The sequence below is a fragment of the Tiliqua scincoides genome, chromosome 3, assembly GCF_035046505.1.
Source record: "Tiliqua scincoides isolate rTilSci1 chromosome 3, rTilSci1.hap2, whole genome shotgun sequence".
Taxonomy (NCBI): domain Eukaryota; kingdom Metazoa; phylum Chordata; class Lepidosauria; order Squamata; family Scincidae; genus Tiliqua; species Tiliqua scincoides.
The window spans coordinates 133,126,232-133,149,853 of record NC_089823.1 but is presented as its reverse complement, the minus strand read 5'-3'; the positions used below and the strand labels follow the sequence as shown (position 1 = coordinate 133,149,853).

At 45.5% G+C, this 23,622-nt stretch overlaps 1 protein-coding gene across 1 annotated transcript; it reads left to right on the top strand.

Annotated features, from left to right (window-relative positions):
* Positions 1-1,152: 1,152 nt before the first annotated feature.
* On the top strand, positions 1,153-13,214 carry LOC136645132 (2-hydroxyacylsphingosine 1-beta-galactosyltransferase-like). Its single transcript, XM_066621379.1, has 6 exons — positions 1,153-1,168; positions 2,708-3,552; positions 5,230-5,369; positions 6,905-6,981; positions 10,515-10,734; positions 12,899-13,214. Exons 1-6 carry the CDS (start codon positions 1,153-1,155, stop codon positions 13,212-13,214), a joined length of 1,614 nt encoding a protein of 537 aa, XP_066477476.1.
* The last annotated feature ends 10,408 nt before the right edge of the window (positions 13,215-23,622 follow it).

Genomic DNA, 23,622 nt, shown 5'->3' with positions numbered 1-23,622 from the left:
GATAGTCAATGAAGCTTATTCCCAGGAAAGCAAGGAGAGGATTTCAGCCTCAGAGCCCAAGCCTATGCCTGTCTACTCAGAAGTTAGTCCCATTGTGTTCAATGGGGTTTATTCCCAGGAAAGTGTGTATAGAAGGACTGCAGCCTAAGTCCGGCTGATGGTCGCCATCCGTGGCCAGCTAGTGGCCCGGCAGTCACATCAGTCTCTCCAGCGGGGCGCGGAGCCAATGGAAGCGGAGCATGTGGGTTGAGCTCGGCCACGCCCGTCCTGAGCGAAGCCGCGGGGCAGAGAACTAAAGAGCCGGGAGGGGGGGCAGGAAGCAAGTTTCACCGCTCGAAACCAGACGCGCTGGAAAGACAAGGAGACAGGTGGCTTCGCCTTCCCGGGTGCTCAAGGTGAGGAAGGGGGGGACGGGCAGCCCTCCATTGGAACGCTATCAAGTGACAAGATCTCCCTGCCTTTCTGATCTCTGAAGCAGCAGATGAACTCTACAGTAGAGACTCCGCACGCTGTGAGACCCTGAGCTGTACTTCCCTTGGCATCAGCTAAGTAGCTACCCTGGGCAGGCTTGTAGTGGGACTTCCCTGACCACCTCTCTGCCTTGACCCAAAGACTACCTGGTCTTTTCAGGCTGTCTAAGAGCAGGGTGACCAGATGTCCTCGTTTTCCAGGACATGTCCTCTTTTTTAGCCTTGTGTACTGGGAAAGAAGTTAAATGCCCTCCTTTTCCCGTGTGCAGACAGTGCAGAGCCGTCTTGTAATTAATAAATTTTATGTAATAAACTATATGTCACATAGTTTTAAATTTAATAATAAGTAATTTAGTGTTTAAATTGACCACATGAAAACAATATGTGAGTGTTTTCAGCTTTTATTTGGTCATGTCCTACACTTTTCTTGGATGTCCTACATTTTGGGATGCCTTGTCCTCCTTTGCAATTATGACATCTGGTCACCCTGTCTGAGAGACATTTTTGATTCCTCCCTCCCTATTATTGTATACTCTTGATCCTGTTTATTTTTTTAATTGAACTTACCATTCTGCAGGTGGGGGGTACATCTTGTTCACATTCCCCTCTTCCCAGCTATGAGTAGGTGATTGAGAAGTGGAGATGGCTGCAGGAACAGAGCCCGTGGTTTGGCTGGACGGAGATGACAGTTGAGGACAGTGAGTGGCTGCTCCTTGCCGCAGTTGCTCCCTCACTCAGCCAAGGAGCATCCTTCTCTGCTTTCCTGTCCTCTTCCTCTGGGTTGCAGTCCTAGGTCCAATCCCCAACAACACCCAGAGGGAAAGGGCAGGCAAGTGAATGTAGGTGGCTGCATCTTTGACCTGCCACTCACACAGGGGTACAGAGCAGAAGGGGATACGCCCATTCAAGGCTGCCCACAAATCCTTAAACCAGTGATGGTGACTTTTGCTCCTCAGTAGCTGCTCTTCAAGGGTCTGCACTGGTGGCTCTTCTTGGGTCTTGGCAGCTGTCTGATGGTGGCAGCCTCTGACTTTGATCCTGGTCCAGGTGCTCTTGACTGTAACAATTTTGTGAAAGGAAGGCACTACCAAGGACAAAGGGAAAGCATTTGCATGAGAAGAACATAGAGGGAATTTCTTTTTGGCTGGCAAAATGAACCATGCAAAAGGAACCATTCTGTTCACTGGGGCAGGTTTTGGGGATGGTCACCTGATAAATATTTATCAATATTTAATAATTGATAAAATTATGTGTAACTTTAAAGCTGGCATGGGTTAGTATTCTGAATCAAAAGCCAACCGCCTTTCAGGTTTTTCTCACAGTTCTGTTGACATGGTGCTGTCTCTTTTCTTACTAATGTCAAGATGTTGAAATAAAAGATTTAACTAATAGTTGGTGCATGATAGCCTCAATGATTTCCTAGCAGGACCAGCACCAGGATATGACAGGTTGGGGGTATAGGTCTGTTTTGGGCATACATGGGCATCCTACCCCTTGGCTTCCCCCCAACTCTCTCTGCTCACAGTTTGTTCCCTACCCCCCCCCCCGACTCTCTTTGCCTCCTTTGTTCATTTGCATTCCCTCCAGCTTACCTGGGGGTTTGGTTATGGCAGGCAGGTGAGGCAATTTTCCCCTCACCCTGGATTTATACCAGGCAGTGGAACTACCCCCTGGAAGGAGCATGCCAACCAGGAAGTCAGCACTGTATTGGCCTCTTCGGAAGGTGGGAAGAACTGATGAAAGAGCAACTTGGTTGATCAAGCACATTGTTGTGTTTCTGGTACTGCAGTTGAAGAAGTGTCTGCCGCTACCCACTACTACCCTGTAAGCTATCCCTGCATTGGTGCTTGGCAAACCTACCAGGTTGTGATGGATGGCAGCAATGGGAATTCTGAAGTGGCACTGCCACAGGTGGCTGCACTGAAGAAAAAACTGCTGCAACTATCCAGTAAACTGGGCTGGGAACATGTTGTGGGAAGCTAGCCAGGCACTAGTTAGGGTTGGTGGGATCGTGTCAGTTGGGGGGCCTTCCCAGAGCAAAATCTGGTAATGATCCTGGCACTAGGGTGCAACCCCCTGGATAGTATAATCTTTTTAGTTTGCATCATGCGTGGTTTTGGCTGCAATAAGGACCCCATCATTTTCAGTACTCTGTTTTCTCCGCCCTTGACTCCTTCATAGCATTATGAACACTTCCAACTTCCGCAACTAAACAATTTGTATCCCTTTCTCTGCAGAGATTGCCATGAAGCTTCAGCTGCACCTCATTGCTACCTTCTTTGCTGTGGAAGCCATCTGCATGGATCCTTGCCAGGGTGCCAAAATCCTGGCAATGCCTGCAATAGTCTTTGATAGCCATTTGCAAAACTTTGTGCGGGTAGCACAAGCGCTGAACAGTCATGGTCACGACACTGTCTTTCTCCTCCATGAAGGTCGAGCCATGGACTCCCTTCTCCAGGACTTCAGAGTACAGAGGTACAGGGGTATCTTTGGCACACAGAGTGCTGAGGACTGGTTGCAAGAGAGGCTGAAGCAAGTTTTTGAGGGGCAGATTACCTTGTTTGAACTGTTTACAGTCCTGGATAAATTCCTGGAGAATTGCGATCTGTTGCTGGGAAATACTGATGTTCTGCAGCAGCTTCAGAAGGAGGACTTTGATTTGGTCTTGGTAGATTTCAATGAAATGTGTGGCTTTATTATCGCCCACCTCTTAGGTGTAAAGTATGTTGTCTTCTCCACTGGCTTGTGGTTTCCTGCAGAGATTGGAGCGACTTCGCCCATTGCTTATGTTCCTGAATTTAACTCAATGATGACTGACCAGATGGGCTTTATAGGCCGAACTTGGAACCTCCTGGTTTTTATCACGTCTCGCATAATAACCAAACTGCTGATCTTGCCCAAATTTGACTATCTAATGGAGAAACATGGGGTGGAACCACAGAAATCAATGCTAGAGATTATTCAAGGTACCAGCCTCTTTTTACTATGCCACGATATGGTGGTTGACTTCCCCCGGCCCTCTCTTCCCCACGTTATTTTCACTGGGGGAATTCTCTTGGAACCTGCGGAGCCCCTTCCCGTGGTAAGTGCAGTAACATAATGTGCCTGTTAAAATAGATGGTTCCTTGTGCTCATTCACCACTAATATCTGCTTTGATCGAGGGTGTTTACCTATTGAGCTGAGGCTGACAGTGTCATTTCAAACAACATTGATGTGTGCTCTTGACAAGTGCCAGACCTGGGCAAACTCTGACAGTACTCCTGAAACTGCCTTTTACACTCTGTGTGGGATACATTAACTACTTCTTCATTAACGGAAGGTTGTTAAGCCAGTACAGTTACTGCTAATTGTAGGTAATAATAATACTCCAGAGACCCTATAGCCATGTTTGTTTTTCTAGTGATCTGCGCACCCATCTCTTTTCTTGCTGGATAGATGTGTGGGAACCTTGCACATGAGCAGTGATGAATGAATGATGTACACAGGGCACAGGGCAAGATATGGAGGATATGCAAAAGTTCCTCTAATGCAGGGCAGTGGTGGGGAGGGAGGAATAATTAACAAGGAGCAGTTGTGGCCACAGTAGGGGAGCCACAGCCCTTAGTGCAAGCACAAGTAGAGATGGAAATTTGCATGGGTCAGGAATTTGCATCAGGGAGTAAAGCAGAGCACATCAACTATACCTATTTTGAGTTCTCTGTTCCTTAACTGGCATTGTGCTCTGGCTCAAAACAAACAGTTGGTATTGATCTGAAGGAGAATTTCTATCAGGCAGGGTTTCTCAAACTGTGGGTTGACCTGATTGTTGGTGGATCACAAAGCTTTAGCTGATAACTGAGAAAGCAAATGCATGGAACCATATGGAAAATGAAACTGAGCCATATCGTGTGTTTGCTCATGAGTAGGCAAACTTGCCTTAGTCCACTGGAAAGGGCAGGCTTTAGAGAAACCCAATGACACCAGAATGGTCCTGATCAGATGAACGCAGCCCTAAAAAAACATCCAATAAGGAAGTCCCTCCCTCGAAGCGGAGGAATGTATTGAGCCCTATGGAAAGCAAAAGGAAGCTACGCATTTGTGTTTACTGGTGAGTAAGCAAACATACCTTGGCTTGTGGTCAGGTCAGGCAGAGAGGAATTCAAGGCCACCAGAATGGTCTTGGTCTGATGAAAGTGGAGCTCAACAAATGCTCCAGAAGGCAGCACCCCACCCCACCCCCAAAGAATAAAACTGAGGCTTGAGCTGGTAAGGTGAATTTTTTTCTTTTTTAGACCTGTAAAGCTAGGTGGGTCCTGATAGTGATGTGATTTAAATATAACAACATAAATTGTGCTGGGCACTGGGTAGGGCTGAAAGTCTTCCTGATTTTTTTGTGGCGGGGTGTTTATTGCAGAGAAAATTCACTTGACGGAACACGGCTGGCTTTCCCGTATTTAATTATAATTTGTTTTACTTTAATTTATAATTTTAATTTGCTTGATCCTGCCACTTCCAGTGGGTCCCAGACAGATGGTCATTCTAAAAAGTGGGTCCTGGTGCTAAAAGTTTGAGAACCACTGCATAAGGAGTTGTCCTAATGGCCTGTCCCCCCCCCCATGCTATCTGAAAGGGGGGGGGCGAAACAGAACAAGAACCAATCATATGCACTAATTGTAATGTGTAGTTTGCCTCCTGTTTGTGTGCACTTTCTAGCTTATCTTGCTGGAAGAAACATTGGCTATGTGTTAATGCCCAACTTGGGTTCATGTGAATGTATAGGGCCTGCGTTTTTGGGTGGAAGCTGCAGATGCTGGTGTTGTTGTGGTCTCGTTTGGCAATGGTATATACACACTCCCAGGAGACTTAGTGGAGAAGATGGCTGGGGCATTTGCTCGCCTTCCACAGAGGGTTGTGTGGAGGTAAGTCTTACTTTTTAGTAATCTGTATTGTGTAGCATTTGTGGTGGTGTAGCCTTGTCACCAACAGTGCATGGATGATAGCAGTTCAAAGCGTGACTGATGTGGGTGACACCACTTTTCTTCTAGCAGCAGGCAAGCAAAAGAATATAGCTCCAGTGTTCCAGCTGTTTGTCTGGTGCTTGGATTTTGGATTAAGGATGGCATTCACTCTGGAGTGGCAGAATGGAGCAGAGCAACAAATACATTGGCCACAACTGGGTTGTCCTGTCACTTTGACTCTTTGTTCAGCTGAAGATACAGATGGCATTATAGCCTGAGAAAGGGGGAAAGGGCAAAGCAAGAGGAGAGTCTACATGTGTGTCTAGGGTCAGCATCAGGGACTGGCAAAGAGGGGCCCACACCCATCAGAGGGCTCACCTGGTCAGCTCCTGCAGCCCCTGTGGTGGCGGCGGCTATGGGAATGGCTGGGAATCATACTTTGTCCCAGGGCCCATGTAACCTGACATGAGTACATAAGAACATAAGAACAGCCCCACTGCATCAGGCCATAGGCCCATCTAGTCCAGCTTCCAGTATCTCACAGTGGCCCACCAAATGCCCCAGGAAGCACACCAGAAAACAAGAGATCTGCATCCTGGTGCCCTCCCTTGCATCTGACATAGCCCATTTCTAAAATCAGGAGGTTGCACATACACATCATGGCTTGTAACCAGTAATGGATTTTTCCTCCAGAAACTTGTCCAAACCCCTTTTAAAGGCATCCAGGCCAGATGCCGTCACCACATCCTGCGGCAAGGAGTTCCACAGACCAACCACACGCTGAGTAAAGAAATATTTTCTTTTGTCTGTCCTAACTCTCCCAACACTCAATTTGAGTGGATGTCCCCTGGTTCTGGTGTTATGTGAGAGTGTAAAGAGCATCTCTCTATCCACTTTATCCTTCCCATGCATAATTTTGTATGTCTCAATCATGTCACCCCCTCAGGCGCCTCTTTTCTAGGCTGAATAGGCCCAAACACTGTAGCCTTTCCTCATAAATGCAGTGGCTCCCCCCTCTCATCTCCCCAGCCAGGATAGGCAACCATATTTTCTTTCTATCCCTGCCCCCCCCCCGCCAGAAGAATTAGTCAAGCTGGTGTCCATCATAAAACATGTGAAAGAGCAGCCTCAAATATATTTCAAGCACAGCCTGATCTGATGGAGGCTGAGGTAAGCTCTGCTGAGTTCAATTGAATCTACTAAGTATCCATCAACTTGCAGCTTCTTTTGTGCTGGCATTATAGACCAGCAAGCTGAAAGGCCAACCCTGCAGGGAAAGAGTCCCTGGAGTAACCTTATATTTGACAATTTTACTCCAGGGAATCTCCGCTGCAGGTTGGCCTTTCAGTTACCTGAGGCAGCAGGTTGGTGGGGGAGGGGCACCCATTTGCCTCTACTTCTCTTCCCTCTCCTTCCACTCCCTGGATTGGGAGAAGGAGGAATAAAGTTTTACTTAAGTGATGGCTCTCTTGCTTTTATTCTACCCCCAACTGTAGATACTCTGGTCAGAAGCCAAAGAATCTGGGTGAGAATACTCTGATGATGGAATGGCTCCCTCAAAATGACTTGCTGGGTAAGCTGGAAATAGCAGCCAAATGAGAGCAAAGAACTATCTGCCATAATACAGACTGGTGGTTCCTAACCTGTGATCTGTGAACCACAGGTGGTCCACAAGACTATGAGAAGTGGAATGTGAGGTCTCAGAAAAAAGATTGTCTTCTACCACTTCCAGTATCTCTCTGAGGGACCATCAGAGGATGGGAAATGGACACCTATAGCCACAGCCAACACTTCCAACATCTTTCCAAGGGAGCTCTGCCCCATGGACAACCAATGAGGGCAGCAAATGGACTGCCAGCAGCCAGCACTGAAATGTGAGCTTCGACTATGGGCAGTCCATTCTCTGCCCTCTCTTGTAGACTGTGGAGAAGTGCTCGCTCAGCAAGATGCTTCCCCACAAACAACCAGAGAGAGTAGACAACAGTCTGCCTACAGCTGGCGCTTCCAGTCTCTTGCCGAGCTCTTCTCCATGGACAACCAAATTTAACTGTATTTTTGGGGGGAGGGGGTTGCATATTACCCATGATGATTCCAATTTTTGCCTCGGTGGTCTGTGGGCTTCTAAAAGTTGGGAACCACTGATCAAGAGGAAGCCTTTCCATAGCCATTTGACTTAATGTGCTGCTTGAAGTTCCCTGTCCTGGTTAGTAGTGGCTCCAGCTTTTGGAGGGCCCTGAAGCACAAAAAGCCTCTGTCCTGAATCCTCCTCCTCTTCCTCAGTAGTGACAAGAATCAGAGACTTGGAGAACAATTCCCACTCTTTCCCACCTCTCTCTTCTAGTGCCCATCTTCAACCAATGACTCCCTCTCTTCAGGATTTTGTTGTCAGTGCCTTGCTTCCTAACACCATGTACAGCTTCTCTCTCTTTTCTTTCTCAGTGGCCTCCAGCTACCTTCTCCTCCCCTCAAAATATTCCTTGCCCCTCCCTTCATGCAACCAACATTCCACAGTTTTACAACATGGCTACACTAATATGCTTTTGAATAGCAAAGGTCCTTGTCATCCAGTAGAAAGAAAAACTAGGGATGGGAACCCAAGTCAAGTGACTTGAGTCCAGGTCGCAAAAATGTGTGGTTTTCGCTGACTCATGCAGACTTGAGTCACGAGTGTCAAAGACTTAGGCAAACACTCGAGTCTGGGGCTCCTGTCTTAGGAGTTGCTATGGTTTTGGGCGGTTCAAGTTGTCCACAAACGGCTAGGGTAGCACGGCCTCTGTCTCGCCCGAAAAAGCACCGTCTCTGTCTTGCATCGATCTGGAAGCTGTGCTTTTCTCTCATGAGCAGCAGCAGCAGCAGCAGCAGGGTATGTTACATTCAGAGACAGGGCGGGAGGGGTGGAGTGAAATGGAGGAGGCGGGGGGGGGAGGCAGTTCTTGGACTGATAGAAAAGGAACCACCCAAAGCTCATTGCATCACTTGCTCCCAAGCTGTATTAGTCCCTTCCCACCTTGCCGAGCTGGGATGCATCCTCCCTCCCTCCCTGTAGGCCCGCCCATGATGTGAAGAGGGGTGGGTTTCATCGTGGCTGGGGTGGGATCCTACGGAGGCAACTGATCAGTGCATTATGCTGCCTTACAGAGGGGATGGGCAGGGACAGTAGGGGAGTGTTTAAAGGGAACTCCAAAACACACCCACAGCCCAGCAGCAGCCCTGTTTTTTTCTGCAGAGTCGTGGCTGACTTTTTAAAGGGGAAAGGCTCAGATCTGAGTCTTTTCAAGTTGTGAAACTGCCCTGGGTGAGTAGGAAAGTTCACCCATTAGGACTTTGAGTCAAATGGGGGGGGGGCAGAGACTTGTGACTCAGTTTGAGTCACGCTGCACTGCACCCACCCAGCCCTGTGAGAAACTAGCTATGTTTTCCCCCCTGCAGAGAGCAAAGCTGATGGCAAATGCAAGTATATTGTTACAGACTCCTACTTTCCTGAACAGTGAGAAGTTCCAGGAACAGTGCAATCCAGCTTGGGCTTCCTCTGAAGAAGAGATCACTGGAGATTTATGACATTTAGGCCCAAATCCTAACCAACTTTTCAGAACTGGCATAGTGATGCCAATGGGACTAGTTGGGTGGCACTCACGGAGGCATCCTCAAAATAGGGAGGGAATATAGGGAATGTCTGTTCTCTTACCTCAGAGCTGCATTGCCCTTATGTTGGTGCTGGAAAGTGGGCTAGGATTGCACCCTTAGTTAGTTTAAAGAAAAACTCTCAGCCCAATCCTAACCTGTGCTGGCGCAGCAGGGCTGAGTGGCCTGTGCCAAATCCAGTGCAGGTTAGGAGCAGGCTGGAGGTCTCCCTGGGGTAAGAGATATTTTTCACCTTACCCCCTATCAGGCAGCAGCCTGCTTAATGGGGCTACTTGGATCTGCACCAGCTATTTAATGTGCACAAATCCAAGAAGCCCCTCATAGGGCTTCCAGGCTCAGGAGCAAGGACAGGATATGGAGGAGGCCTTGTCCGCCGATTCTGCCACCCTCCTGGACCTGCCTCACTCCCATTCCACCTTCTCCATCCCAAAACACCCCTCTTGCCTCTGTTTCACCTTCCCCCCACACCTGCTGTGCTTGGCACAGCACTCATCTCTGTCAGCAGTCAGAGATCAGGATACAGCATTGGTGGGGCAGTGCAGGCCTTCTTGCCAGCATTGCTTACTCCAGAGTCATCACAAGCTGGCACTAGCAAAGAATAGGCTTGTGCTGTGAATCTCCAAAACTGCAGCCTCTTTTGTTCTTCTCACTCACCCCACTATCTCCCAATAGTTGTATGATGGGGGGGTGTCACTGTACAAGGTCTGAAGGCTTCCCCCATTTGGAACATTCCAGGTTCCTCTCTGTCTCTCAGTGCTTGAAACAGGAACACAAGCATATCCTGGACTAACATCAGACATCTGCTTGACAAACAGCCAGCCTTTGTAACTCCAGTCTCATAACTCTTGGCATCCTTCAGTCTCGGAAGACTATGGTATTATGCTCTGAATGGTGGTTCTGGAACAGTGTCCTCTCCAGTGTGCAAAGCCTGGGTAGAGTAGATATGGAGGATAGACCATTTCCCATGCAGCAAATCCCTCCTCTCCACGTCGCTGAAATGGTCCAATGGAAAGGCAGAGGCCAATACAGTTGGTTCCAGCGGCGTCGCAGGAGTTGCCAGAATATGACTGTGTTCAGCCATGAACTGCCTCAGGGACTCTGGCTCCGGATTTTGCCTCGAAGTTGACTCCTGAAGCCTTTTCCTTAACTGGATGTAGCCACAAGGCAGTGGAGGTTTGGGATCAGAGTTTTCCTTCTCTTAGATGAGCTGCATTCCCAGGCTAACGAGTTCCGTCTACGCGGTCTCATAACCATATTTAATCTATTTATATCTATATTTATGTCTATATTTAATAACTCTATCCAGTCTCATAACCATATTTAATTCAGGTAGATAGTGACCTAAACAGGCACTGTTTAGCTTTTAGATACAGCCACAGTTCTTATCCCCTTGCTGGTTAATAATAATGTACTGTGGTAAGTAGTCTTAAGACCTGACCACTTTAAATCTTGATTTTGCTGCAGGCCATCCTAGTGTGACAGCTCTTGTCAGCCACTGTGGTATGAACAGCATATACGAGGCCATCTACCATGGGGTGCCAGTTGTGGGCATCCCTGTCTACGGGGACCAGTTTGACATTATGACACGAATTCAGGCTAAAGGAATGGGGATCCTCATGCACTGGCGTCATGTCACTGAAGATGGTTTATACCAAGCGTTGTCCACAGTCCATTCTGACCCCAGGTGAGTGTGCTTCGGAACTGTCTTGTTCAAAGGAGGGGAAGGAAAGGAACCTTTGGTTATGGTATAGATGTAGGCTTTTGTCAGTGAAAGCCAATGCACATGTTTATTGGCTTCTTTGGTGCTTTTTACTGGATATAAGCAGGTAATGCAGTTTTGCACACCTGTGCAAAGTAGCTCAGTGCAGATCAAACAGTAGTATGCAAAATCACAGCATATGTTGGTGCTGAACGAATGAGACAGGCAACCTGTCCTAGTGCAAGTGTTAAGCTGTCACAAGGCTATTGCTAGCAGGGACTTGTGCATCTGTTGCTGAGAGCTGAATTTGTTACTGTAATTTAAAAGTATGAATGTCTTTTTTTTTTTTAACATAATGCTTATAAATATATCCAGTATTAGAGATAGAGCAGCAAGCTGATGCACATAAAGGTACCTAAAACATAACTGGTAGCCCAATCCTATGCCGGCCTTCACCAGTAGGCATGTGCACTGTTGCAAACGTGTGATAAGGCCTGTTGTGCCAACGTTGAGGCCGGTATCACTGTTGGAAAGGCCTGTGCCATCCTCTCACTGTTAGCTGGAGGCCAGTGTCCGTTGAAGCAGGTAGGCACCCTGCAGGACAGTGGGAGGGTAGAATGGGGTGGGGAGGAAGTGTAACAGGGCAGTGGGAGAGTGGGGAGGAGGGCAGATCAGAGGAGACCCATTCCAGTGGAGTCTTGTGCCAAGGTAGGAGAACAAATGAGGAGACCATGAAGAGACCTCTGTGACAGCACATTTTCCATTGGCACAGCTGCATCCGCGTGGTGGTGGTAGTCAGGATTGTGCTGTACTTCTCAAAGTAGGATAAAAATATAGTTTTTGACTGCCTTGCACAATTCAATTCCAGTTGCCAGATTTTATTTTTGTAGTATCAGCATTTTGTTTTTCATTCCAAGGTTCATGACTTTATAACCCAATATTTATGAATCATCCATCTTATTTCATAGAGGCCAGTTATCTGGGGGGACCACTTAGTGGTTGCTGAAGCTTGCAGTCTTAGATGTATACTTTCTTTCTCTGTCTCATAGGTTTTGCTGTTGATAAATAACATGATGGTATTCTTCCTATAAACCACAATTTCATGACCCTTGGAACAAAAAACATGCAACTTGACAACATAACACCACCAAAAGGATCAGGGAAGGAGGGCAGCCAGGACATCTAGATAAATACTCTAAAAATACTAAATGTGGATGCAGTGGATGCAGGGGGGCGGGATGCCACAGGTGCCACGCTCAGGAGGGGTCATACCAACTAGTGACCAAAATCGCAGCTGTTAGAAATATCATGTTATAAATCATTTGATATGTAGTTTACAACAAAATACAATGAAACAAACCAGAGTGAAATACCTTTGTTCTATCAAAAGTTATGACCAAAACTTCAGAAAATAAAAATACAACTGTCTTATGCAGGAATTTCTACACCCCTGCCCGGGGGCCAGATGTGGCCCATGGAGAGCCTCTATCTGGCCTGTGGCCAACCTCTGATCCCCTGAGAGCCTCTGGCTCAGTTGACCAAACACAACCAGAATTGTGCTTGTGGGGTGGGTGAATGGGGGTTCATTTAAGTGTGTGCTTTATTTCTTGGGCTCTGTTGTGCTTGGAGAAATCCTGGACATTTGAGCCAATTCATTCATTCATGTAAGTTCCATCTCTAATGTATTTATTTAGATTTTACGTTTAATTTTTTTTCCGGACCTCCACACTGTGCCAGATATTTGATACGGCCCTTCGGCTGAAAAGTTTAAAGACCCCTGGTGTAAGTAACAAAAAGTAGATTTCCTTAACTCAGAACAGACCAATGAGACTGATTGTTTGAAGAATCAGTGAGATGATGTTATGACACAGCATGGAACCAATAAGGTGTTAGTAAGGTAACACCGTTGGGGGTGGGGTTGACTAGTGTCCAAAATTGTGGAAATCGTGGTTTATAGGAATAATACCATCTCAGTGATAGATATGGATTGTCACCACTAGGAGCTTCTGCCAAAGAGGGGTAAGTTTGTTACTGAAGTTGAAAGGATATCATGGACAATCACGTCAGACTTTGAGCTAGTACCAATCAAGAAGAAACTCTTCATTCTGCTTCAGCCAGACTGTGTGACTGTTGCCTTTCTCTCTTTCAGCTTCCAAAAGGCAGCTAAGAAGATATCAGAATTGTTTCGAGATGTACCTATGCCTCCCCTCAACCGCACGATCTACTGGCTGCAGTATGTCCTTCGTCATAATGGAGCACCACATCTCCGCCCTGCTCTCTACAAGCTTTCTTTCTATGAGTATTATTGCCTGGATATTTTGGCAGTTCTGATCATGTGCCTTGGGGGCATCTTCTGTGCTGTATACATACTGTGTGGGAGGTCCAGGAGATCAGAAGTCAACCAAGTTCATCTAAATGGCCGCTATTTCAATGGTCATGTGCCAGAGGACAAGAAAATGGAGTAGGGCTTGGCCAGATTTGAGATGGACTATTCTCAAAACCAATTGTGCCTCTGTGTATAGAGGACAGTTGCCAAAGTGGATACTGTTGTCCAAAACTTTCTGGGAGTGTGGAGATGGGCATGTGTCTATGTTATGGATCCTTTCTTCCCTTTTCATATGGTAATGTTAAGATGGGGAAGATAGAGGAGACAGGAATGATACTGTTGTGGGTGAGTATCTGAGTTGCACCACTGTCACCAGTGCCACAAGGAAGGATCCCAAGAGATGTTCAAGCCCCTTTGTTTACTGCAAGGAATCCAAAGTGTGTTTAAACTTTTCAGCAGGTGGTATTCTAGATTCTTTGGTACACTACATTGGCAAGGTGATACTCTGTACCAGGGGTGTCAAACTCATTTCCTACAGAGGGATGAAGTTAGCATTCATGGTACCTATGGAGGGCTGGAAGTGACATCATTAAGCAGATTATGGCCTGAAATAATCACTTTGTTCTCACATAGAAATGCATTAGCTGCAAATGTAGAAGATAAAATGTGCAAGTCTTGTTTATATTTTCAAGGTATGAGACAGCCCAATTATCATGCTGGGAGAGCCTAATTATAGCGAGGGGCCGCATTCGGCCCACGGGCCTTATGTTTGACGCCCCTGCTCTACGCTCTTGTGTAATACCAAATTATTTGTAACAACATTGCTTCCTTTCATTGATGAGCTTCAAGCAGTCTATATCCGTCTGAATGTGAATTTTGAAAGCAGAGGCAGATATGATTTCAGTTTTTGCTTCCAGTTGTGATATGGTTAGGAGGCACTTGCAGATCATCTAGTCCTGTTCCTTGCTTAAGGGAGAATTCCCTGTATGTCAACACAGGTAATTTAAATTGCAGGTGTGTACCACTTAACGACAGGGATATGTTTTCTAATCCCTGTTATGTGATTAGGTCATAAAGTGAACATGCAGTCAAATCTATTGCCTTTGTTGTGTAAACAAACACCCTGCCAGACACTAACTGGCTGCATAGGTTATTGGAGTTAGATTGCCTCTTCTTTGCATTAAGAGCCTCTCTGTTGTGTAAACAGACCATCTGCTGCAGGCTATGGGAGATTGGATTGCCTCATTAAGAACATCTCTATTGTGCTTTGACCACATATATGCGGTCATATATATGGTCATATATGCGGTCTGTTGTGAATGGTTGTTAAGTGGCGCATGCCTGTAGTTGGAAATAAAGAGAATGTAGTGAAACAAGTTCTTCAGACAACTGCTGCCTTTCTCTTGTACATCAGTGTCTATCTCTGTATTGCAATCCTATATGTACTTTCTTGGGAGTAAGTCCCACTGAATTCAATGGGACTTACTCCAAGTAGACATGCATAGGATTGTGCTCTAAGCTTCTGTTTGTTGACAGAAATAAATGGGATCTTTGTTTATGAAAACATAATCTTGTACATTATGCTTGGGTATCCATCCAGTATTTCTGTGCTATTGGACAAGTCTGCTACTGTGCCAGTAGCATTCTTGCATTTCCAGCATTGAAAGTGTCTGTTACTTTGTTTAATCTAATCCAGTAGTTCTCAAACTTTTAGCACTGGAGCCCACTTTCTAGAATGAGAACCTGTCAGGACCCACTGGAAGTGATGTCATGACCGGAAGTGACATCATCAAGTGGGAAATTTTTTCACAATCCTAGGCTGCAATCCTACCCACACTTATCCAGGAGTAAGCCCCATTGGCTATCATTATTAAAAGCTTCTACATACTAGCCTGTTAAAAGTACAAATCTGTAACATTTCCCCAAATGTCACGTACCATGGTAGCATCAAGTCTAATACATTAAAAATAAAATATTGAAATGAATGGGGGCCCACCTGAAATTGGCTTGCGATTGACCTAGTGGGTCCCCACCCACAGTTTGAGAAACAATATCTAACCTATAGCATATGTTATATCATGATGTCATTACTTTGTAATAATTCCATGAAGCTGGTACAAAGTGAGAAGCTGTTACCATTGTTCCAAATGGCCTCCTATGTATCACAGTTTAATTTAAACGCACATAAGCCCCAATAGCTCTTTGTGGATAGATCAAAGTTTCAATTGCGACTTTTTTAATTACTTGAAAGAAAAAACCCACCACAACTGAGGGCTGAAATATATAGGGAGGGGGAAAGAGAAAAACATTGAAATCAGTTTTTTGGAAATAACATCACAGGACCCAATCCTATCCAGTTTTCCAGAGCTGGTGCTGGTGTGCCAGTGGGGTGTGTGCTACATCCTGTGGTGGAGGGGCAGTCACTGCGGGCTTCTCAAGGTATGGGGACATGTATTCCCTTACTACAGGGCTGCATTGTAGCTACACTGGAGCTGGAAAGTTGGATAGGATTGGGCCCACAGTTGTTCAAACATATGGGAACAGAAAAGAGCAATTTCAGAAAAAGAGCTTGTGTGAAAGCATGGACAATATTAAAAAGCCATTTCTGCCCAACGTTGCATATATGCAACAGGGACCAAATGTGCACACCTGTGGGCCAGGCAAAAATGGGTTAAAAGCCATTTCTGCCCAATGTTGCATATAAGCAACAGGGATAAAATGTGTCTTCCTCTGGGCTGGGCAGAATTTTAAGCATTTCTTCTTTGCAGGGCCTATCTGTTTTGTTGAACCCAACTAGAAAAGTGAGTAAATGCCCTTCGACTAGCCTCTCAGTCCCACTTTCATTGGTTTTTGTCTTCTGGCTCTGTCAAAGGTCTCTAAACACATTGTTTAACAGACATTGTTTACGCAACCTTCCCCTATCTTGTCTTTCCTTCTATCATTTTTTGTCTTGTATATTCTCAGTTTAGTAGGGAATATGGGACAAAGTTATTACTTTGTTAAAGAAGTGGGACCAGTGTATGTCTTGAGGGTCGTAAGAGGAAGGAGGACTAGGGGCCCAATTCTGTTCAGTTAACCAGCACCAATGCAGACTCAAGGTCTGCACATTTCCTTACACTGAGGAGGCCTTCCATTATTCCCCCTCCCCATGGCAGGATGCAGCACATGCCCCCTTGGCATGGTTGCATCAGCCTTGGAAAGCTGAACAGGATTGGGCCCTAAGGCAGTTTGGTTTTTTATCTGATTAAGGGCACAATACTAATCAGGTCTACTCTGAAGTAAGTCCCATTTTGTTCAATAGGGCTTACTCTCACGAAAGTGTGGTTAGGATTGCAGCCTAAAACACTGTGTAATTAATGTTGATAACCCAATGAAGTGGTTAATAATTAAACAGATCAATCAATATTTAAAAACAAGTCCCTTTTACTGATAATGCATTCTTTATATACCTAACTGCTAGGATCCAACACTCCTTTACATAGTTACCTTGTTTCTTTTCCCCTGTTTTGGGGTTAGGTGTCATTTTTACTAATGCATTACCAGATCTGCTGAAGTGATCAGGCAGGATGAACAGGGAGGGTTAATAATGCATCTCTGATGGAGGGGATGTTGCAAGTGACATTAGAACAGGCTGTGAGGTGTCCTTTTCTGAAGAAATCCTTCCTGGATGCTCAGGTGGCAGTGGTAGCCTGGGGAACCTTTGTCCAGCTTGGCCTTGTTCGTAATTTGCAGGCATATGTGAGTCAATTGTGGTTGGTGAGTCAAGTGTGGTCGGTCTGTGGAACTCCTTGCTGCAGGATGTGGTGCCGGCATCTGGCCTGGATGCCTTTAAAAGGGGTTTGGACAAGTTTCTGGAGGAAAAATCCATTACAGGTTACAAGCCATGATGTGTATGTGCAACCTCCTGATTTTAGAAATGGGCTATGTCAGATGCATTAATATATGTAATAAAAAATGAAAGCATAAACATGGGAAGAAAATACAAGAAGCCAAAGAAGCTTCTTGTGAAGAAGTGAATAGCCAGCTAAAATAAGCTGGAATTGTAGCTAAGAGGAAGCTGCATTGACTGTAAGTCAATAGCTTTAAGTATAGCTGTAAGTATAATACAGTGGTTATAACAGTGATCTGGGACTGTTCACTGGATCAGGCATAAAGCTTTGAGTTCATCCCTGCTCAGCCATAAAGCTTAATAAAACTTTATGTGACTTTGAGCCAGTCACCATCTCTCCATCTAATCTACCTCCCAGGGTGGTTGTGAGAATGTATATGGAGAGAGAGGGGCTATCTGTACTGTCCTGAGCTCTTAGGAAGGGTATTCTAGAAAATATAACATTTTTTAATGAAAGCTTGAGGGTAGAAGAAGGAAAATAAAGACTTCTCTACCTCCACCAGACTTGCCTGCATATTTGATTGGGTTGCAGAAAAGGGTTGAAAATTGGGGAGTGTCAGAGAAAAGAACTGCCTTTGCCTGGAGCACAGTAGGTTAATGGTAGGGGAGGTTTGGCCTGTGCTTTCAGCCATTCAGAGTTTCTTTGGTCCTGTTAACAAAGAGTGCTTCATCTGAGATCATGACAAATCTGGATCTGGATCCAAATAAAAGATCTGGATCAAGGGATCAAGGGATCTTGCTACTCTCCCACCCTGGCTTTCCAGAACAGAACTGCCAGCATTGATATTCCAGCCAGTAACCCTTCTGGTGAAAAATTCATAGAGAGAGGCTGAGAGCAGATGATTTGATCCCTTGTGGTTTCCATAAGGAGAGAGTTAATTTGTTCAGGTTTGTCTTGTGCTGTTAGATTACTAAGGACCTCACCCAGTCAAGGTGAAAAAACTGGCTTGTCAATGCAGATAGCATCCAAGGTAATTATGGGAATCTGATGATGAAAGAAAGGTATGTGAACAATGTATAGGAGTAGCATCCAGGCAGATCTTCTAAATTAATGAGTTTGTCTACAGGAGTGGATCTAATAATGCAGCTTATGCACACTGTTTTGGCAGTTTTTGCATACATGGCAAGTGGAGCTTGTTTGGTCACATATGTGGGACTGATAAATTCCCCTCGCCCTTTCCACCAATTGCTACTGAAAATGACAATGGACTTTTTCCTCAAACAGATAACACTAAGGGAATATGCAGAGCAGGGGAGGGGCTTTTTATTTTGTTCAGCTGCTATCTTGATGAGAATATTGGCTATATCATCTGATAAAGCTTGCAGGATTCTGAGATTTTCCCCAAAGAAGTGTGTTTTTTAAAAAAATCTATATACTTTTAAAAGCTAAAAGATTCTGTTCAAGTCTTGGTCTAGGTGCCTTCCAGAGGGTGAAATGCTGGGATTTACTGCTTAAGAGTTAGAGAGGTAGCAGCAAAAGCATCTAGTAGTAACTTAAAGATGAAAAAAATTTACTTAGCCTAAGCTTTAATGACAGCTTGTGCCAAAATAAAGTTAGTAGTCTTTAAGGTACTACAGGTTGAGTCTCATTATTCTGTTCCCAGAACTCATGTGGATAGCAAAAAACACACTAAAGCAAATCAATTTAAAAAACAAAGTCCCTTTGCTCAGGTGATTGAAAAACAGCCTTGCTGACCTTTTGAAATGCACACAGAGGCAATCAGTCTCTCTCCAGGCACTTAGGCTTCACTAGGAGGCAGCAATCCCCCCCTTTCACCAGGAACTGCAGTGAGGGGGAAAGAATGGGGGTGATAATCACTGCCATATAGCTTCCTTCTCCTGCTCAAGGGGAAGGAAGGGGTTTGCCTTGTGCCTGGAGAGAAAATGATTGATGGATTGTCAGCCAGCTGCCCTCTCTTGCACTAATGAGGTTATTATTAAAGGATTGTTTTCCTTTAATTTAAAGGGCCGTTCTCTTCATGCTGAGATAGAAAAATCTGTGGATAATTAGGTTATACCTATAATCACATGCATGACTGTCTACAACAGTAAAAAGCAGTTTTTAAAACTGTGATTTTAAAGGGATGCATTTTTCCCTTTCTCCAGGGATCAACACGTTCCTTCTCATTTGCAGTGGTCATTTGTATTGAGTTAAATCTGTGTGTCTCTTTAGTTGCACTAAAGAGGCTCCAGGTACTTGCAGAGAGCGTCTATCCAGAATCACAGTGCGGATTCCGAGCCAGCAGGTCCACCACTGATATGGTATTCTCCCTTAGACAACTGCAGGAGAAATGCAGGGAACAACATCAGCCACTCTTTATAGCCTTCATAGATCTCATGAAGGCTTTCGACCTGGTCAGCAGGGACGGCCTCTTCAAGATTCTCCCCAAGATCGGATGTCCACCCAGGCTCCTCAGCATCATCAGATCCTTCCACAAGGACATGAAGGGCACTGTTGTCTTCGATGGCTCCACATCAGACCCCTTCGACATCTGAAGTGGTGTGAAGCAGGGCTGTGTTCTTGCACCAACCTTGTTTGGGATTTTCTTCGCTGTCCTGCTGAAGCAGGCCTTTGGAACTGCAACAGAAGGCATCTATCTCCGGACCAGATCAGATGGAAAGCTCTTCAACCTCTCCAGACTGAGAGCAAAGTCCAAAGTCCAGCTGAAATGTCTTCATGACTTCCTCTTTGCCGACGACGCAGCTGTCACTACCCACTCTGCCAAAGATCTCCAGCAGCTCATGGATCATTTTAGCAAGGCCTGCCAAGATTTTGGACTGACGATCAGCCTGAAGAAAACACAGGTCATGGTTCAGGATGTGGACTCACCTCCCTGCATTACAATCTCTGCGCATGAACTGGAGGTTGTCCATGACTTTGTGTACCTTGGCTCAACGATCTCCGACACTCTTATCTCTTGATACTTAGCTAAACAAACGCATCGGTAAAGCAGCTACCACGTTTTCCAGACTCACAAAGAGAGTCTGGTCCAACAAGAAGCTGACGAAACATACCAAGTTCCAGGTCTACAGAGCTTGCATCCTGAGTACACTTCTGTACTGCAGCGAGTCATGAACTCTCCGCTCACAACAGGAGAGGAAACTGAACGCTTTCCACATGTGCTGCCTCCGACGCATTCTCGGCATCACCTGGCAGGACAAAGTTCCTAACACAGTCCTGGAACGTGCTGGAATCCCTAGCATGTATGCACTTCTGAAACAGAGACGCCTGCGTTGGCTCGGTCATGTCGTGAGAATGGATGATGGCCGGATCCCAAAGGATCTCCTCTATGGAGAACTTGTGCAAGGAAAGCGCCCTACAGGTAGACCACAGCTGCGATACAAGGACATCTGCAAGAGGGATCTGAAGGCCTTAGGAGTGGACCTCAACAAGTGGGAAACCCTGGCCTCTGAGCGGCCCGCTTGGAGGCAGGCTGTGCAACATGGCCTTTCCCAGTTTGAAGAGACACTTGGCCAACAGTCTGAGGCAAAGAGGCAAAGAAGGAAGGCCCATAGCCAGGGAGACAGACCAAGGACAGACTGCACTTGCTCCCGGTGTGGAAGGGATTGTCACTCCCGGATTGGCCTTTTCAGCCACACTAGACGCTGTGCCAGAACCACCTTTCAGAGCACGATACCATAGTCTTCCGAGACTGAAGGTTGCCAATACAAATCTGTGTGTGACAAGGCTGGACCTGTTTAAGACTCTTCAGGCACAATCCTAACCAGGTCTACTCAGAAGTAAGTCCTATTGTGTTCAATGGGACTTACTCCCAGAAAAGTGAGGTTAGGATTGCAGCCTTCATTACTTACGCTCACCAGTGCCTCCAAGCATCTTCACATTGGCTTCTCCAACTTGTCTTATTGATCACATACCTTTGTGTCCATTGGATTTTTTCGTCTTTATCTTGCAAGGAACTAACACTATATTAAAGCAGGAAGGACTGCAATCCCATGTGTGAATGTCAGCATTTTTAAAAATTTTATTTTACAGCAGCACTCTGTTTTGGTACAAACTCCATGTCCATGAAAAGAGAATGATTACACAAGCTAATACACATTTTGCTGTCTTAAAAGTTAGACTTATTCCTGGGTATGTTTGGGGTGCTGATTCCAAAAACGGCATCAGTTTTGCCCTATCAAGTCTAGTTTTTGAGATAGTACATAGCCTTGTTAGTGAATGGCTCAAGCAACTTCCTCATGAGGAAACCTATGCAATGGCATCCTCACAAGGAAACTATATGTGATAGAGCAAAAATGATGCCATTTTTTGGAATCAGCACCCCAAATTCATATAAAACCCCCATAAATTTTTTTTTGGGGGGGGGAAGTTTGTTGTCCCTCAATTTTGCAGGCCTGTGTTAGGAGTTGTGCCAGTTTCTGCTGTGTGTCTTCGGATGCACATTTGGCATAGGATAAAAAAGTTCAGGCTGTTGTAGAGGTGGTACGATGACTTCTCTAGCTTTGTGGCAGCTCCTCACTTTACAGTTTCTAGGCCTCTGCTCATACAGAAAAGAATTCAGGGTGAAGAAAGGAGTTGCAGCAATGAGTTTGTCTACTGATTCCAGGCTGTTGTTATCCTGTGCTGCAAATGGGAAAGGCTTTTGGTTCAGAGCTGTGTAAACTCACTACTAAGGTCCCATCCCTAAGCCAGCAGGCCAAGCTCAGGTCCAGGACTTCAGCAAATCTAAGAGCTGTCCCAGAGCAGTTCCTTGAAGGCTGTGAGCCCAGGTAACTCAAGCGGGGTGGGGGGGGGAGCAGGCTATTATAGCATATGAAAGTTTGGGGTCCAGGACAGCTGCCCCAGTTACCCTACCCAAGAAATGGCTCTGGCTGACATATGGATCCTGTTGAGTGACTAGCTGGCTCTTTTCCTTTCTGCTGATGGCTATTGGAACTGGTGCCAAGCCAAACTGCACATGACAGCAACAGCAAGTTCAAATACAAGCAGTTCTAGCATTGGATCTAAAATAGGAGGTGGGTTATGATTCATCGAAGAAGCATGAGGATAGCACTGAACCCCCCTCTCACCATCTTGAGCGCTGCAACCCAATTCCCTCTATGGTATTTTTCTCCCAAGCTGACTTGCTTCTCGTATATAGGGGAAGGATCTTGATGAACCGCAGACATAAGAAGAGTAGCAGTCAGTCAGCATTCCCCCCCCCCCCCCACATATTTGCTTCTTTGGTGCTTTAAATCACACATTCTAATTCCCCAATCTTATTTAGTACAGCAAATAAAACTGAAAAGGATTCCAATATGGAACGAATTCCCAGGATAGCTGAGAAGAAGTATCAGGCTCAGCAGAAGGCAAACTGAGAAACTTGCCCAGGGGCATAGTGTGACAGCTCTCCATTTTCTTTCCCAAGGGCTGCCTCAGAAGATAGTGTATACTTTAGGTCATGTTACATTAATGCTACAATCCTATGTAAATCTACCTGGGAGCAAGTCTGGCCAAACATAGTGGGGCTTATTTGTGAGTAAACATGCATAGTATAACATTAAAACACATCTTTCATATTTTTTATTCTGTTTTTCAGTGTTTAATATTTTACGTGTTTAAAACATCTGTTTTAAAACCATTGGAACCCCCTCCAAAAGTTTGGAATGAAAAGTGCTCAGCCTTTTAAGCCATTTCTGCCCAACGTTGCATTTATAGAACATTAGTTGGCAACCTTCAGTCTCGAAAGACTATGGTATCGCGCTCTGAAAGGTGGTTCTGGAACAGCGTCTAGTGTGGCTGAAAAGGCTGACAGGGCAGTGTGCTTTGTCAATGGTCAAAAACTGATGGTGTGTCTTGACAATTTTAGTGTCTTGAGATGACAAAGGTTGAAAACCACTGTTGTATAGTCTTAATGGGACATGGCTATCGTGATGAACTCCTTCAGTTCAAAATTTACCACTACACTACTGGTCCCACACAGGATTCATGATTGAGATCAGCTATCGTTGGTTGTTTTTTTTATTAACTGTTGATCTTGTTTTAATCAATAGCAGCAAAAACCTTCACTTAATCTTGGTGCTAACTCTGGCTTTGACAATTTCTTGCAGGTAAAGTATAGAAAGCAACCACTAGGTGGCGCCTTTGTAATGCACTTCACAATTAAGCATCCTTAACACATGGGCTTGAAAATACAGGAGGGTCATTGGGCCTCTCAGGATCAAGACTCTGAAACATGGCTGTACAGTTTTGTGATTAAACAGTGCTAGAAGAGTGAATTCCACCCCTCACATATGTTTACTTGCTTGTGAGTTTTTTCAGGAAGATAATGTGGGGATGGATATTTCAAGCAAGTTGAAACCTGTGAAAAATTGTGGGAAGTCTTTGGGACTATAATCAGTGCAGCTCCTTTTAAAATGGCCAGAACCTTTCCAGGCCTTCTGTCACCTGAGATGGGACTTCCAGAAGGATGGCTCAAGTTTTCAGATTGTTTTCTTACTAAGGAAGTCTCCACTGTGTATGCACCTCTCTGAAGATCTCTGAAGCAGCTGGGGAGGGTTCCAATAACTTGCAGTGCAACGTTTACTTAGAAGTGACTTCCACTGTGTTCTATGGGGTTTTCTGCCAGGACATCATCCACAGAACTGTGACCTTATTGTTGCTGGTGCTGATCAGCCAAGCAGCTGCACCAGCATTGCCGCCAGGTTGCTGGAAGCC